Source organism: Neophocaena asiaeorientalis, unplaced genomic scaffold (genome assembly GCF_003031525.2).
Source record: "Neophocaena asiaeorientalis asiaeorientalis breed wild unplaced genomic scaffold, Neophocaena_asiaeorientalis_V1.1 scaffold177, whole genome shotgun sequence".
Taxonomy (NCBI): Eukaryota; Metazoa; Chordata; class Mammalia; order Artiodactyla; family Phocoenidae; genus Neophocaena; species Neophocaena asiaeorientalis.
Window position 1 is genome coordinate 20,838,646 of NW_020172779.1, and position 16,056 is coordinate 20,854,701.

Consider the following 16,056-nt stretch of genomic DNA (forward strand, 5'->3'; position numbering starts at 1 on the left):
AAAAAAAAAAAAAAGACGACGACACACAAATGGCCAACAGGCACATGAAAAGATGCTCAACATTGCCAATTACTAGAGAAATGCAAATCAAAACTACAGTGAGGTATATTACCTCACGCTGGCTAGAATGGCCATCACCAAAAAGTCTATAAATACTAAACGCTGGAGAAGGTGTGGAGAAAAAGGAACCCTCCCCCTACACTGCTGGTGGGAATGTAAACTGATACAGCCACTATGGAGAACAGTGTGGAGATTCCTTAAAAAAATAAAATACAGAACAACCATATGATCCAGCAATCCCACTCCTGGGCATATATCTGGAGAAAACTCTAATTCGAAAAGAGACACGCACCCCAGTGTTCATAGCAGCACTATTTACAATAGCCAAGACATGGAATCAACCTAAATGTCCATCGACAGAGAAATGGATAAAGAAGATGTGGTACATATATATACAATGGAATATTACTCAACCATAAAAAAGAATGAAATAATGCCATTTGCGGCACCATGGATGGACCTAGAGATTATCATACTACACGAAGCAAGTCAGACAGAGAAAAACAAATATTGTATGATATCACTTATATGTGGGATCTAAAAAATAATACAAATGAATCTACTTACAAAACAAATAGACTCAGACACAGAAAACAAACTTATGATTATCAAAGGGCGATGTGGGGAGATAAGTTCGGAGTACAGGATGCCCAGATACACACTGCTACATATAAAATAGATAAGCCACAAGGACCTACTGTATAGCACAGCAATTATACTCGCTATTTTGTAATAACCTATAATGGAAAATAATCTGCAAAAAAAACCCTGAATCACTTTGTTTTACACCCGAAACTAACACAATATTGTAAATCTACTATACTTCAATTTTAAAAAAGAAAAAAAAAAAGTAGAAGGAAGGAGAAAGCAAGTGGGCCAAAATAGAGACATAGTGAATTTGAGTAAAGAACATATGAGACTTCACTTTACTATTCTTACAACCATCCTCTATGTGTGAAATTATGGAAAAATAAAATATACAAAAATCTCTATTTGGATTCAGATTCTGGCTCCACTACTCACCCCATAACATTAGAAAAGTTACCCAACTTCTGTTTCTGTTTTCCTATTTGTAAAATGAGGCAGTAACAGAAGCTTCCTCAAGTAAAGAGATGCAGAGAGGATTCCATGAACTCCCAGTGCAGCTGGCACAGGACAACCGCTCCAGAAGCGCAAAGCTATTCCTACCTTTCAATTTTTTATCTTATTTCTAAACTAAGGTAATGACTATTCTTCATATTAACTTGAAAAGCAAATACTTTAAAAAAAATATAGCATAACTTTTTTTGAGTAATAACAAGAATATTATCCACACCATTAAAAAAAGTGTTAGGACCCTTCCTTTATTTTATCCAAGATGACTACTTTAATTATGTTTGTAAACACCTACCATGAGCTAACAGCACACTGTGTACGTGCTGGGGCTACAGCACTGAAACAGCCCCCCCACCCATTCTTTCCTTGTTGAGCTTACATTCTGGGTTGGGGAAAAGATGATTAAGTGAATAAACCGTGTGGTACATCAACATGTAAGTGCCATGGAGAAAAAACTCAGAGCAGACGCAGGACAGGGAGTGCTTTCCTGTAGGGCTGCACCTCTAAATATGGAAGGAGTCGTTTGCTAAAAGCTTTCCAGAGCAGAGGTGAGCCTGGGGCACTGGCCAAGGAGCAGCAGGGAGGTCTGGCGGGGACAGAGGGAGGGGGAGGGCATGGCAAACGTACTTCTCAGTCACCCATTTCTCAGGGCAACCGAACAGCTGATGAGTGGAGGCTGTCTTTAGAAGTGTAACAGCGGGGCTTCCCTGGTGGCGCAGTGGTGAAGAATCCACCCAGCAATGCAGGGGACACGGGTTCGAGCCCTGGTCTGGGAAGATCCCACATGCCGTGGAGCAACTAAGCCTGTGCACCACAACTACCGGGCCTGTGCTCTGGAGCCTGCGAGCCACAACTACTGAGCCCACAAGCCACAACTACGGAAGCCCGCGCGCCTAGAGCCCGTGCTCTGCAACAAGAGAAGCCACCACAACGAGAAGCCCGCGCACCGCAACGAAGAGTAGCCCCTGCTCGCCGCAACTAGAGAAAGCCCACGCAGCAACGAAGACCCAACACAGCCAAAAAAAAAAAAAAAAGAAGTATAATAGCGAAGTAAACGAAGATGACATGAATGCACTCGTGGCCATGCTGTGGCCCCGAATGAAATTCCTGCACAAACATCAGTAGCTGCCAAAGCCACGAGGTGAAACACAGACTCTCTGAACCTATGGATCGGCTTAACGTCACAGAGACAGCAGCCAGATGTTACACAGCACCTATACGTGGCCTCGTAAAAACAAAATCTTTGAGTCCGAATGCGACCAAACTCCTCTCAATCCTAACGACCAGGCTGTAGGTAAGTCAGGAATACAGGGGCTGGAGGGGGACCCGCTCAACACAGCATCACGGAGCGGCACTTGGCCAGGCCAAGTGTGGGGCACAGCGTACAGGACACGATTTCCTCAACAGATAAACTGCGATCAAGAAAAAAAGAAGGGGGGCGGCAGTGCACAGAGACAGGAGGAGACAGGAGACACAGCCAAGTTCACCCAGCCCTGCTTGTCTGACCCCAGACTGGACGACACCAAGTGTGAAAATGCCTTAACCAGGGAATCCGAGCACTGACCGGACAGCTGGTATTAAGGAACTACTGTGAACGTTCTTACAGTGTAGTAATGTTGTTTTTAAAACGTCTTTATCTTTTAGAAATATTTACAGAGGAATATGCCTTCAAGGCGCTCGAGACCATCTGTGGGGAGTGTGTGTCTGTGTGGCTGGGGACAGAGGTGAGGTGTGGCTGGTTTTCAGCTGCTGAACCTGGGTGATGAGCCTGGAAGAGCGCTACCCAATCTACTCTCTCTGCTTCTGTGTGCGTCTGGAGCTTCCCATGACGAAGAGTTAAAAAGCTAAGAATTCAAAAGCATGACGATATCCACCCATTCACATGGCCTCTTGCTTGGAAAAATATCAAATGTATTTTATCTTGACTCATGCAGTTCGATTTTAACAAATTCCACAGTATGATGAAGCCATGACATGCTACTAGAAACCCGTGAGGTCAAATTCCAGAATTTATATTTTAAAAGTTTCAAGCCTTCCTTTAAAATTTTTCTCTGTGAAGGGGGAAAAAAGAAAGCTGGGTCTTCAGATGTTAGCAATACCTGTTTTTATGTTTAACAAGATGATACTTGGGCTTCTTGTAGTAATAAGTTTTAGGAAGATTATTAAAGTTTATTTATTAATGTGTTAATAAGCTTAGCAAGAGGATAAGATGGTTCACCAGCTAAATAAACCCAAACACTGGCCATCGTGAAGCACACTTTCATACAGACAAAAACGCACCCTTGCTCAAAGTGCTCTAGTGAGGGAAGCGCCGCGCTGCCCCTTGCTATGCGGAGGCTATTAGGAGGGGGTGGTCACGCTCTAGTCTGGACGCCAAGTTCACAGGACTAAGAGGACGGATCCATGTGGCCTGGAAAGAGTTTCCCGAAGTAAATATCCTCTTTAAATTTCTGTTGTGCTCATGACTGCTCCGATCTCACTCGGGCTCTTTTTCATCTGCAAGTGTCTCAGGCTACTGCCCCCGGGGGTGCTACAAGTGTCTGCCTGTCTCCAGGCCTGCAGCTGAGAGGTTCAGTCCAATTCCAGGGTGAGGAACAGGAAGCCATCTGGCTCCGGGTCCTTCTTGGGTGTTATTCTACAACACATGACGTAGATGCTTCAGCACCCATGTGACTCCAGAGTATTCTTCTCAACTCCCTTAGAAGCCAGAGAGGTGAGGGACATCATCAAGGAGCACCCTCAAATCTCCAAAGAGGCAAAGAGAGTTCAGATGCTGTGACAACGGTGCGAGAAGGGGGGCTAGGATGAAGGAAGTAGCACGGCGGGCGTGGTGGTGGGGTGGTGGTGATGGTGTATTTTCATGATCACTTCCTTGTTCACGTGCAACACGATCAACCGCCCTGCCCCTACCCGGTCAGAGACGGCTGAACGTCTCTCCTAACGCCAGACTGACTACAGAACGCTAGTCGTGGCTGATGGAATTAAAAGAATTTCCAGTAAGCCAGGTACTATGAACATGTCAAACCCCCAATACGTACGACTCGGTGCACGTAAAAATCACCAGCAGCATTAAGTTGATTAAATCATTTCATAAAGCATATAATTTACAAAAATTAACTTCACATGTACTAGGCGACAATACTCTATTAGGGCACTTAAAAAAAATCTCTAAAAGCTTTCGTTTAAATCAAGCTTTCAGCGCAGACAGAGACTAGCTTCTAAATCAGCGTTATCAAAAGTGAAACTAGGATGTAAACCAGACAAGAGAAACTCTTTCGAACTTCAATACAAGGCAGACTTGCGGATTCCAACAGAACAGTCAGAAATGAGTCAGGACTATGCTATTCCTGATAAATGGGAGAAAACTACCCTGAAATCAGACTCAGACTCTGCCAAAACTACTCCTCCCTTCTACACACGAACATCTCAAGCTTTCCAATGACTCAGTGTGGTCTAATGGAAAGGCGATGGGTTTGGAGCCCAGATCTGGGTTTCCATCAGGCTCTCGGCCACTGCTAGCTACGTGAGCCAGGCCTCGTCACCTCAGCCCATCTATAAAGTGGAAACGTGAGGAAGACTGTCCCGAGGTTCAAACAAGACAGTGCTTGTGAACGTGCCTGGCATGATCTCTGAGCCTCATTCACATGTAAATAACTATCAGTACTTATATTTACAAAGCAGTGGCAGAGCAATGAATGAATAACAGACCTAGTGTTTCAGAGACTGTGAGAAAAAAAGGGGGAAAAATGCAAATAATTATTATGGACTATACATATACCACTTTATATTTTATAGAACTTTACAGTTTACAAACTACTTTTGCATATATAAAGAAACTGCTTGATAATAGAAATGCACAGTTTTCCCTAAAAAGAGTTACTTCCCATTTTCACTGTACAAACAGAATGCTTAAACAAATGCAATTAAACTATCCTGACTCTTAGAGTAAAATATTCCAAAATCAGTCTATTGGACCCATCCTAAATGGGCCGGTAAGCCCCCAGAGTGGGGCCACTTGGGTGGTCAGCCTGCACTCAGTAGAACCCAACTTTACCCAGACATTCAAGGAACCTCCCTCAGTACTTGTGAATGAGTTGGTCTTGTCATCTCTTCTTTAAACCCTGCACTTCAGAGGCTTGGGAATTGCATTTATGTATGTTGAAGCTGATTAGCTGACATGATCTGTTTCTTTTCAACAAATAAAACATGAAACTTCAATCTCAAAAAAAAAATTAAAGTAACTGCTTTAGAATTTGTAATGAAGCAGCTTAACGCAAGTCACATTTATTTTGCTAAGTTTATTTTCGTTTAGAACAATTTTTAGTCACTAACTTGAGAAACCTAAAGGTAATCTTAAACAACTGGAATGATGTTGCATGATTAACTAAACCAGAAGAATCTGTTATAGAGTAAAAGAAAAAAGTTTTAATTTATAATAAATACTGAAAAAGTATCACCACAAAGTGGTGCGTTTGATCATCAACGAAGGGCTCAGCAGACACAGCCAAACCAAACACTGCCAACGAGAGAAAGAGCTCATTGCGCTGGCTGTCATGACACACACACACGAGAGAAAAGCGTCTTCCGATCTCCGTCCCACGACTACAACCCAGACGTGTGACAGGAGCCACGTGCGCAGCGCAGTGGCCGGCATGCGTCACCTGTGTTTCTGTTACACTTAAGGCCCTACTGCTTGATTAAGGGCCTGGTTATTAAAAACCAAAACAGGACCCTGAAACACAAAAACCAAACAAACAAAAACCAAAGTTTATACCTTTGAAATATTTAAAATTCAGCTTTACTCATTGATTTTCCTCAGAAATACCTATATTCCTGGGGTATCTTCACCCACACGAACGTGGCTCAAGCACGGCTCCCCCGCTTGCCCCGATCCTGGCACCCCTCTCTCTGACCACTTACAGACCCCTTGTCTGTAGTACAAGCAATGGCCTCTCCACTACAGTTCTAATTGAGCTCCAGAACGTGTGCTTACACGTTTCCTAAAAACTTACACTTAGGCTAAAAAAAATTACTCTAGGCCCTCAGAGAAATGTGCCCAAGGAAATGCACTATTCTGCTAGATATTTTTGTAAATCTGTTAACCTTATTTTTATAGAGAAACTTTGTCTAGATTTCAGAGATAAACTCTGCATGTATTCAACATCAACTGTAACTGTGCCCCTACTGGAGATGATCTGATAACTACATTTCCTCCTACAATGAGATTGGAAGGAGGGCCTGGTACCCCGTCATCACAAGCTGAGAACTGTCTGAAGGCATCTAGACCCCCATTCTTCCTGCTTGCTGGCCTCCATGCCCCTTACCCAAAACCACCTAGGAGTGCGTCCAGGACAGTTCACAGTGACCAGCTCACAGCAAGTGTCTGAGAGTCCAGCACCTCTCAAGGTCACTGCTCGCTCTGGGGTGGTCCCTGCCTTTCCTCCTCCTGTTTCCGTGCGTGGAGTGCATTCCTCCAAGCCCCAGCACCTCTCCGTACCTTGCTCGGGCATCCGATTCATTTAAAGACAATCACTAAGCACTATGTCCCAGACAATAAACGACAAATAAAACACGTCTTTGCCCATGATGGGGTCAGGGTCTAGTGGACAAGAAGGTTTCTAAAATCATTACATCTATTCAAAGACTATCCACAATAGTGAGACATATGGTGGGCTAGAGAACTCCGAGGAAGAAGAGTCCTGGAGTAGCCAGGGAAGGCTTCTAGGAGGTGGTGGCATCTGAAGCCAGCCTTGAAGATCAGGTAAGAACTTTTCAGTTATGAATGTAAATAGGGGAATCAGACAGTCCCACTTTCTCCATCTTCCGAAGTGATTCTTCATCTGTACCTGGGGTAACCTTCCTTACATTGTTATTGAAAGGCAATATAGCCTAGAGGACAATAATGACCTGAGTTCAATCCTAGCTCCATCATTTTCAAGTTGTGTGACACTGAACACGTGTGTTCACCTCTCTGAATTTCTTTCCTCCTGTCTGTGAAATGGGGAGACGACAAAGACCTCGTGAGATCGTCGTAGGGATTAACGAGATAATACCTAACGCTGTGCACAGCACGCTGAGAACCTAATACAGACCTGTCCCCTCTTAGCTGTGTGTGACCTCGCCTGCCCTGCTGTCTGCCACTCTGACTGCCACTGGGCTTGCCAAGTCCCTGCTTCAGCGCTCGCTGTCGCGCACTGTGTGCGTTCAGTCACCTGCTCAGAGAGACTCTTCTTCACCCCAGCTTTAAACAGTCCCATCCCTCGCTCTCCATGTGCCTGCTTTATTTTAACTCAGCGTCTGTCTGTCTCCTCCACAGAACGCCAGCTCCACAAGGGGAGGGCCTGGCTTTGTTCACTATCGCACCCCAGCATCTGGAACAGTGCCTGGCACGCAGCAGGGACTCAGATATATCTGTGGACGGAATTACCGTAAAACAGGAAACGTAAAACTGGAGTAGTATCCACCTTGCAAGGTTTGCTGGGGCCAAACGAGATGGACCCTGACAGAAAAACAAGTCGTCACGGCCGGCACACAGACTGAGCCTCAGCCACCGCCCACCAGCCTGGAGACAGATCAGCTTGCGGTGGGGGACAGATGGGGCGCTCTGCAGGGTCCAGGGTGGGGGGCGGGTGGTCTCCCCTCAGTATCAGCGCCACACCCACGTGGTGCCGGGTTTCCAGGCTGCTAGGTAAGGAAAAACCCCGGGGTTTAGCAACAGTACCGGCTTTCTTGGTGTCAGCTTGATAACTTATGGGCGACGTGCAAGACACAGCTCCTGGCTGGCCAGGCTGCTGAGATGTTCTTCTCTAGTCTTTGTGGAAGACACAAATAAAGCACACTGTGAGTCCACTTCCACAAAAGAGAGCAAGCCACAGGCGGGCTGACGAAGGGTCAACAGGAATCTAAGAAGTCAGGCCCGTCACTGAATAGCCACAAGACGCTGAGAGATCCTCCTGGCCTGTCTCGGTGAACCGCCAAAGCGGTGGTCACGTGTCAAACAGCATCACTGACTCTAAAGAACGGAAGACCTTGACAAGTGACAATGGAAAGGACGTGCTGGACGGTGGAGCAGCTCAAGCAGAAGGACAGAGGGAAGGAGGCAGGGCGGAGGGCTGGACGCCCGACTTTGTTTGGCTGAAGAGCAATGTGGGGGAGGGATGGCAAGGCAGGCTGTGCACAGACCACGGGAGGCCTCTGGGGGCTGAGCTGAGGGGCCGAAACTTCTCTGACGGACTGTGAGTCATTCCTGGGGCTCCTGCCCAGGGAAGTGCCTATTTAAATTCAGTAAAGGTGGTAGCCATCAGGCAGCTACTGTGGAGAAGGGGCAGAAGCATAAACTTCCAGCCAAGGGATAACCAGGGAGAAGCAAGGAAGGCGGACTCAGAAAGGAGGGGTTGGCCGGGAGAGGTGAAACCGGCAGGTGCTGTGAGGAGCAGCTCTGAAAAACCTCCTCTGAGGACGCCAGGAAATGGAAGGAACAAGACCTGAAGCTTCTGCGAGGCCTGCTGTGTTTCATCACTAGCTGGAGTCACGATGCGCCCAACAGGGCGCGTCAGCTCTGCATCACGCGGAGCAGCTGTGAAGCACGCGTGCGGCAGCCACGGTGGTGAGGGCCACCAGTGCCTCCCGGGCCTCACTCCCAAGTCTGCTTCCCGTATGGCAAGGAGAGGGCCAGAGCGCTTATGAATTGCTCAAAGCTGGCTCAATCTCGCCTCTTCCATGGAACACGCCACAGAACAGCCTTTGATGCCCAGCGACTGACAGGGTCCTTCACCACCTCGCCGCTCTGGCATGGGGTGGCCCCTCTCGCCCCGCCAGAGGGCCTGCTCTCTGCCTGCTCCACCTCCTGCTCCGCCACAGACGGGACATGAGCGCGCTTAGCGGCCCCGCGTCACCGCGGGGGTTCAGAGAGCCCAGTGGAGGCGGTGTGCGTGCCAGCAACCCTGCAGCCCGCCGGGCATCTGGCACTGCCCAGCAGTACCAGCTCCAGCCTTAACACCACTCTCCTCCATCAGGAAGGGATCAGTTTCCTGAGCTGCAGTGCTCCGGCCCACACACACCTGCCCCACATGGTTCATCACTAGAGCATCTTTGCTAAGCATATGGATACGAGCACAGATATTTCTTGAGAAGGGGGCTGCGAGAAGTTTGTGGACAATGAAAAAAAAATAAGCAATTCTATTTGTACACTGGAACACTAGAAAATAATTCAGTCATCAGCGAGGCAAAAGCACAAAACTAAATTTTAGGTAAAAATTAACTCAAGGTAAATTAAACTAACAGGAGTTAGATTTCTTCTAAGTCAGATTGTCAGATACTAGAGTTTTAGGAAGCTATATTTTAGAAATGTGACACACATAAGAACATATATGTGTGTATGGATATACATGTATACGCATACATGTATAAATATACACGTATAGTATATGTATCAATATTTTAAGATAGCACACCTGGGTCCACAGAAGATGCTTTTTGCTTTTTCCCCACCTTTCCTCTATTTTTCACATTTTTAAATGGGGAAAAAAGGCACATGTATTTTGAAAACATACCAAGGAAAGCACCACACCAGCAAATAGTTAAGATAATGCTATGCCAACATCTTAACTATATTTTTAAAAAAGCAATGTTCAAACACTGTTTTATGTTAATTGCTAAAGACAAAAGCTGTTTAAAAAAGTTTCACATTTCCTGAACTTCAAAAAATAATAAATATACAAAGTATATTATGTTAATTTCTGCTGCATTACAAAGATAAGTTATAATTGCAGTTTCAAAAGTAAAAAATTTCCCTCTAAATATAATTAACATGGAATTAAAACTGAAAAATAACTTGGAATTCTATACAACCCTGTGAGTAATCTAGTATTATACACGTATGTCTCATATTCAAAAAAATCAGTGAGCTATATTTAAACCTATTTCATGATGGTAAAATTATGCAAATTTTAAAAATTATTAATAATTTTAATGTTTAATTTTTGTAAGCTATTCTAGAAAGAAGTAATCCTAATAAAAATGAGCAGACGTCTAACACATGGCGATTTCCTACCACCGTGGTGGGCCCCTCTGCCTGACGCCCGTGTGGCCTCTTACCTGACACAGAGACGGCGTGGGTCCGAACGCCCTGCTTCTCGCTGTTGGCCAGCCTGGAACAGAGGTGCAAAGCCGTGAGTGCCATGCTCTTCAGACCACACCACCAGCATTCATTCAAACCGTGAGCTGCCCAGAATCAGGACGACTGTGCCATTTCCCAGGGAGACTGCACAGTCTAGAGGGGTGATTTTGTAAAACACTGGATTCTACCACCTGAGGCCCTTAAAGTCACCAGACTGCTTTAATGTTTTAAAGACCAGAAATTAAGACAGAGAAGTGAAGGAACGCTGAACTATAACATGACTGAATGTGGTGTACGTGGCTTAGATTAACTTTAATTTAGATGCTGGACTGCAAGGGAGTGGCCGAAGGTATACCACAGAGGGAACGATGCCTGGGACTGAGATGCAAATGTGAGACACTGTTACACGACTGGCCCTGCTTCAATTTCGAGCATGTCCAAGAGCAGACAGCACATGGACATATATTGTTATTATTTACAGACTGAAACAAGGTGAACTTAACGCATCCGGTTATTTGTTTCATGAAACGGCTCAACAACATTAGTGTTTTACATACACACCCACGTAAAATAACATTTTGACCAAAGGTTTCAGTGACGTTTTAAAAAAATCTAAGTATAGCTCAGTTTAAAATTTTTGGAAAAGCGTAAAACAGAGAAAAAAGGAACCCTAGAGTCTTTATTTTTTAAAATATTTTTGTTGCACTTCTTTAATTAATTTATTTATTTTTAAATCTATTTAGTTATTTATTTATTTTTGGCTCCTTTGGTTTTTCGTTGCTGTGCACGGCTTTCTCCAGTTGCGGTGAGCAGGGGCTACTCTTTGCTCCGGTGCACAGGCTTCTCATTGTGGTGGCTTCTTTTATTGTGGAGCACGGGCTCTAGGTGTGTGGGCTTCGGTAGTTGTGGCACGTGGGCTCAGTAGTTGTGGCTCGTGGGCTCTAGAGCACAGGCTCAGTAGTTGTGGCGCATGGGCTTAGGTGTTCCACGGCATGTGGGATCTTCCTGGACCGGGGCTCCATCCCATGTCACCTGCATTGGCAAGCGGATTCTTAACCACTGTGCCACCAGGGAAGCCCAGAACCCTATAGTCTTTAGATGTCAAAGTCACTTTGCTCTTTTTATAAAAGAAAACTTTTCCTGCTACATAAGCCTTTACTCTAGAAGTACTAAATAAGAATTTTTCCTAGTATATAGAATTTATATTAGGTAATACGGGAGCTTAAAATAGTATATCCCCATTGAGAACTAGAAACATTCAATATGCAACTGCATAACCTCTATAACTAAGGGTTACAGCACAAAGCCATAGCCCTGAGTTCCTTTTATGGAATTCTCTAAATATGTGAAATGGTATCTTTATTATAAAAGTTTAACCAAAGTTGTTTTCTAACAAATCACCAGTTCCTCTTCTATTGCAGCTCCACGACCTATTCTCACCATCTCTGAACTACATTTACCAGGAGGTCCCAGGTGCACACATTCATAATAAGCAGGTTGCATCACCTGCCGCTGTATCCTGTTGATAGGACACCAGGGTCTTCCTTGGCTGCGGGCTGGGATGCTACTTCAAACCAACTTACAACTGCAGGGATACCTGCACCTCTCTGATCAGTGGCAGTAACAGGTCTGCTGCTCTATGATTTGTGGAAATTCTGCTCTTTTAAAGTTTGCTTTATTTGTTCAGTTTTTCTAGGATTTGTTAGCACTTCTAACCGACTCCCTTCTTCCTGACTTTTTTATCTGTGTTTATGATTCCAGTGTGTTTTGATCCTCAAAGTCATCTCTTAAGACTTTCCACAATTGAAGATACTCTGAGCATTAGTTCCTTGCCTGATATGGGACATTAACAAATATCTATTAAATATTGTTGAGTTTGTGAAACACAAGGCCTAAAAGCTAAGAGAAAGCTGGTGTCGCCCATCCCTCCACTCACCTGCCCAGCTACTGTGTGCCTCCTGTGTGCCAGATACGGCCCAGTGTCGGGTCTACCACGTCACGTGACCCTGGCCGTCAACGAGGCCACAGGGTGTGAGCAGCAGAGAGGTAACTGTTTAATGTGAGATAAGTTACAGGAAGACACACAGGGCTGCTCCTGGGACTGGGGTGGTGGGAGGTTTCCAGAGGCAGGGATGCAGGATAAAATTTGAGCAGGCCCCTGCTGGGGACAAGGCCAGAGGGAAGGAAGGACTCCAGGAACTGAAGGCAGTTCAACGTGAACGAAGAGTGAGCACGAGGAACGGGAGGTGAGGCCGGAGGAGCCGGCAGGGACCGTCGTGCAGCCTCCCGCCGGCTGGCTGAAGGATGTGGGCCTGAATCTAAGAGCAGCAGCGGTCACGCGAGGGGTTCGAGAGGAAAAGTCCCTTCTGCTGTTGTAGAGAATGGATGGGACGGTAGGCAACACGGGACAGGCGAAGATGGGTAGGAGGTGTGCAGGAAAATGGGAACCCAGAAGACCTGAGACTGCTGTCCTTTGAGGTGGGTCCTTGGCTGGTGTTGAGGAGGTCTCCCACCAACCCCTGACTAGTAAGTGTGGTTCACTATCCTTACACTGTTTGTACAAGTAATATGGTTCGTGCTGAACTCTTGCCTTCCTTCTGGGAGTCTGCAATTTGGGTACACGCCAAGCAAAGTGTGCATACGTGACCAGGCCCCCATAAAAGCTGGGGCACCGAGTCTCTAACCAGCTTCCCTGGTAGACAACACTCCACGGCATCACACCTCATTCCCGAGGATCAGGTGCGCCCTACCTGAGTCCCTGAGAGGGGGCTCTTGGGAGCCTGCCCCTGGCTCCCTCGGGACTTCATGCCACTGCTCTCGGCCTGGCCAGTTTTGCTCTGCGTTCCCTGGCAGCCATACATCACAGCTGAGAGTACGGTTACATGCTGAGTCCTGGGAGTTCTTTCTAGAGAATCACTGAATGGGGCAGTCTTAGGGACCTCGACACAGGAGTCTACTGGAGGAGCCCAGACAGGTGATAACAGCTAAGAACCGGGGAGGGATGGTGGGAATGTCAAGTGGATGGATCTGATAGTTAGGAAGCAGAAAGGAAGGAATTGGCGGCAGACCGGTGATAGAGGAGAGAGAGTGACAGAACAGAGGTGACGCCCAGGTTCCACCCTCTCTGTCCCTATATGCAGTGGCCTCTCAGGTGCTGTATTCTCTGCAGGTGCCTTGGATTCTCTTCAAATCTCTCTCTGAGTGCTCAGCACGCAGCTGTAATTGTTTATTTACCTGTATATCTGAATGTCTAGATTGTAACTTTCATTTGGTCCCCAATTCCTAGCACAATGGCTGAGAACAGAGAAGCTTTGGCATTCTTTTCCTTGTACAGATTGAAACATCTACTATGAAATTCATGACATAAACAAATTTAAAAATTAACATAAATTACATATCTTTAATTTTCTCACTTGTAAAATAGCCAGAATGGTATCTATTCTCAGGTTCTTATAAATATTGTCACTGACTATAAAGTGACTGTTTGACAACAGACCTCCCTCATACGATCTCACTGCTATTCTCGAGCTCCCTGCTGAACTTAAAGGGAAAATTCATTGTACACTTTTGATTAAACCTAACTACATGATTTAAAATTGATTTGATTTCTTTCTGGAAACATCTGTTTTCGAGTTCCCTAATCATATACGTAGAAATTTGATGACTCAGGCAAATGGATAATAAAGCACAGTGAGTTCCTCCCAGTTTCTAATGCACAGGAGTCACAAGACACACAAAGCAGTACTTACTTTGGTATCGAAGGCAAAGCCCGTTCACCTTCTGGGGAAACAACAGAAAGAGACAGATGAGATTCCTTCTTTCCTTTGGAAAAGATTATGTATAGAAATCAGAGAAAGAAGATGAGTCTTATTTCAGAATTTTAGCAATAACCCTTTAAAATGAAGTTGGTATACTGCCTATCTATCTTAGGTTTCCATGGCTTTATTTTTAGTATTTATGACAAATATACACTGCCTGCAGGTGCAGACTATATAAAAGGTATTGCCAATCAAAACCAAATGCTAAGGGATAAACCGAATAAAGATATTCTTCCCAGGAGACTCTAGAAGATGAAGATTTTCTCATAATCAAAGCCAACATTCTTTACCAAAGACTGAACGTCCTGCGGCAACACCAAAACCTGTGCAGGACTGTGCTCCGCAACAAGAGAGGCCGCGATAGTGAGAGGCCCACGCACCGCGACGAAGAGTGGCCCCCGCTTGCCACAACTAGAGAAAGCCCTCGCACAGAAATGAAGACCCAACACAGCAAAAATAAATAAATTAATAAACTCCTACCCCCAACATCTTCTTTAAAAAACAAAAAACAAACCTGTTCAGGACACACAGAAATCCAAAGGAAACAAACCCACAGGTTGTGTTCCTGGAGGAACAGGGGCAGCCAAGGGGCCCAGCAGCCCCAGAGGCGTGGCCTGAAGTGTCCTGTGGACTCGACTTCGGGAGGTGCTGAGGCCCCCATGATGGTGGCAGACTCCCCCGTCACGGCTGGGCTCTGGCCAGCGCATCACAGGGAAGCTCTGCTCAGTGGCTGGGGAGATGTGCTCCCTCCCCTTCATTAGTGAACCAGGAAGCATGGAGCCCCCTGGTTTAATCTCTTTTATCTGGATGAATCCAGTGGTCAACCCATCCCACCAGTCCCCTCGCTCCCCAGGCCATGGATTACCCTTGTCCAGGTCTCCTGTCCCTCCTCCTATTCCCCGTCCCGTCCCGTATGGCCCTGAACACAGCATGATCACACATTCCATCTCTTGAAAGATTCTCTTCCTTCTGGTGGAAGCATCATCCCTCAATCTTTCAAAGCTCAATTCAAGCTCAACCTCCTCTAAGGAGCCCTTCCTGGAACACCCCAAGTGGCTCTGGATGGCCTTCCTGTGCTACTGCTGCATTAGCAGAGCGCTTCCCACGTATCAGACGACTTAGAAGGTCAGACTTGACCCGCCCACAGGCCACCCCCGACACTGGCAGAGGACCTGGCACTCACAGCCACTGCATAATACCCAATACACCGCAGAAACTTCATCCAAATTTCCTCACTATGACTTTCTGACATCCAAATTTCAAGCAAAATAACCACGTTATACCATGAAGACCAAACTTAGAATAACTGGAAAATCCTATCATTAGTTTATTACCCCATGGATGCTACCACCACCACCTTACCCACACTCAACACTGTCAATTAATCATATGGGCTTTCAAATGACATGTCAGTGTGATTTCTAGCTGTTTCACTCTCTCTGTTGAAATTTCTACTTCCTTGGAGAGAAAAAGGAACCAGATTATGAACTATTTGGTTAATACAGACTTTATAAGAAGCTGGGCAGCAGTAGGAAGAAGGCTGAAAATGAGGCAATTAACAACTGAAGGAGCGTAAGAGAGTCAATTTTCAGGAAACAAGAACATAGCAGAACACTGAGAGAAATGGCAACAGACGCGGTAAGCGGCAGCATGATAAAAGTCCCCAAGCGCTCACCAACTAAAATGCCCAACGCTAGGAGCTAACTTTTGACACTGCTTTAAATTTATAAGTTGAATGAGTAACATATGCTTTCTCATGGCATTCACGTGCTCTCTTATTTCTCAGCATAAATTCCTTAGGATTAAGGATGCATCTTTGTATTAAACCACATTTTTATTTTCATTTTTAGAAATGAGGCTTTTAATTTTTGAATAAAAGTTTTTATCTATTGTTTTTTAATAATCAATACAGATTCACTGTAACAAATCTAAATCATAAAGGTCTATAATGTAGAATAAAAAAAG

At 45.4% G+C, this 16,056-nt stretch overlaps 1 protein-coding gene across 6 annotated transcripts in view; it reads right to left on the bottom strand.

Annotated features, from left to right (window-relative positions):
- The window catches only part of PTK2 (protein tyrosine kinase 2), a 225,270-nt gene that overhangs the window by 85,456 nt on the left and 123,758 nt on the right, over positions 1-16,056 (bottom strand). For all 6 annotated transcript variants that reach the window (XM_024741050.1, XM_024741051.1, XM_024741048.1 and 3 more), the window contains 2 exons: positions 14,023-14,053; positions 10,252-10,304 (listed from right to left, as the gene is read on the bottom strand). In XM_024741050.1, coding sequence (XP_024596818.1) covers positions 10,252-10,304; positions 14,023-14,053 — 84 coding nt within the window. The remainder of the gene's footprint in view (positions 1-10,251; positions 10,305-14,022; positions 14,054-16,056) is intronic.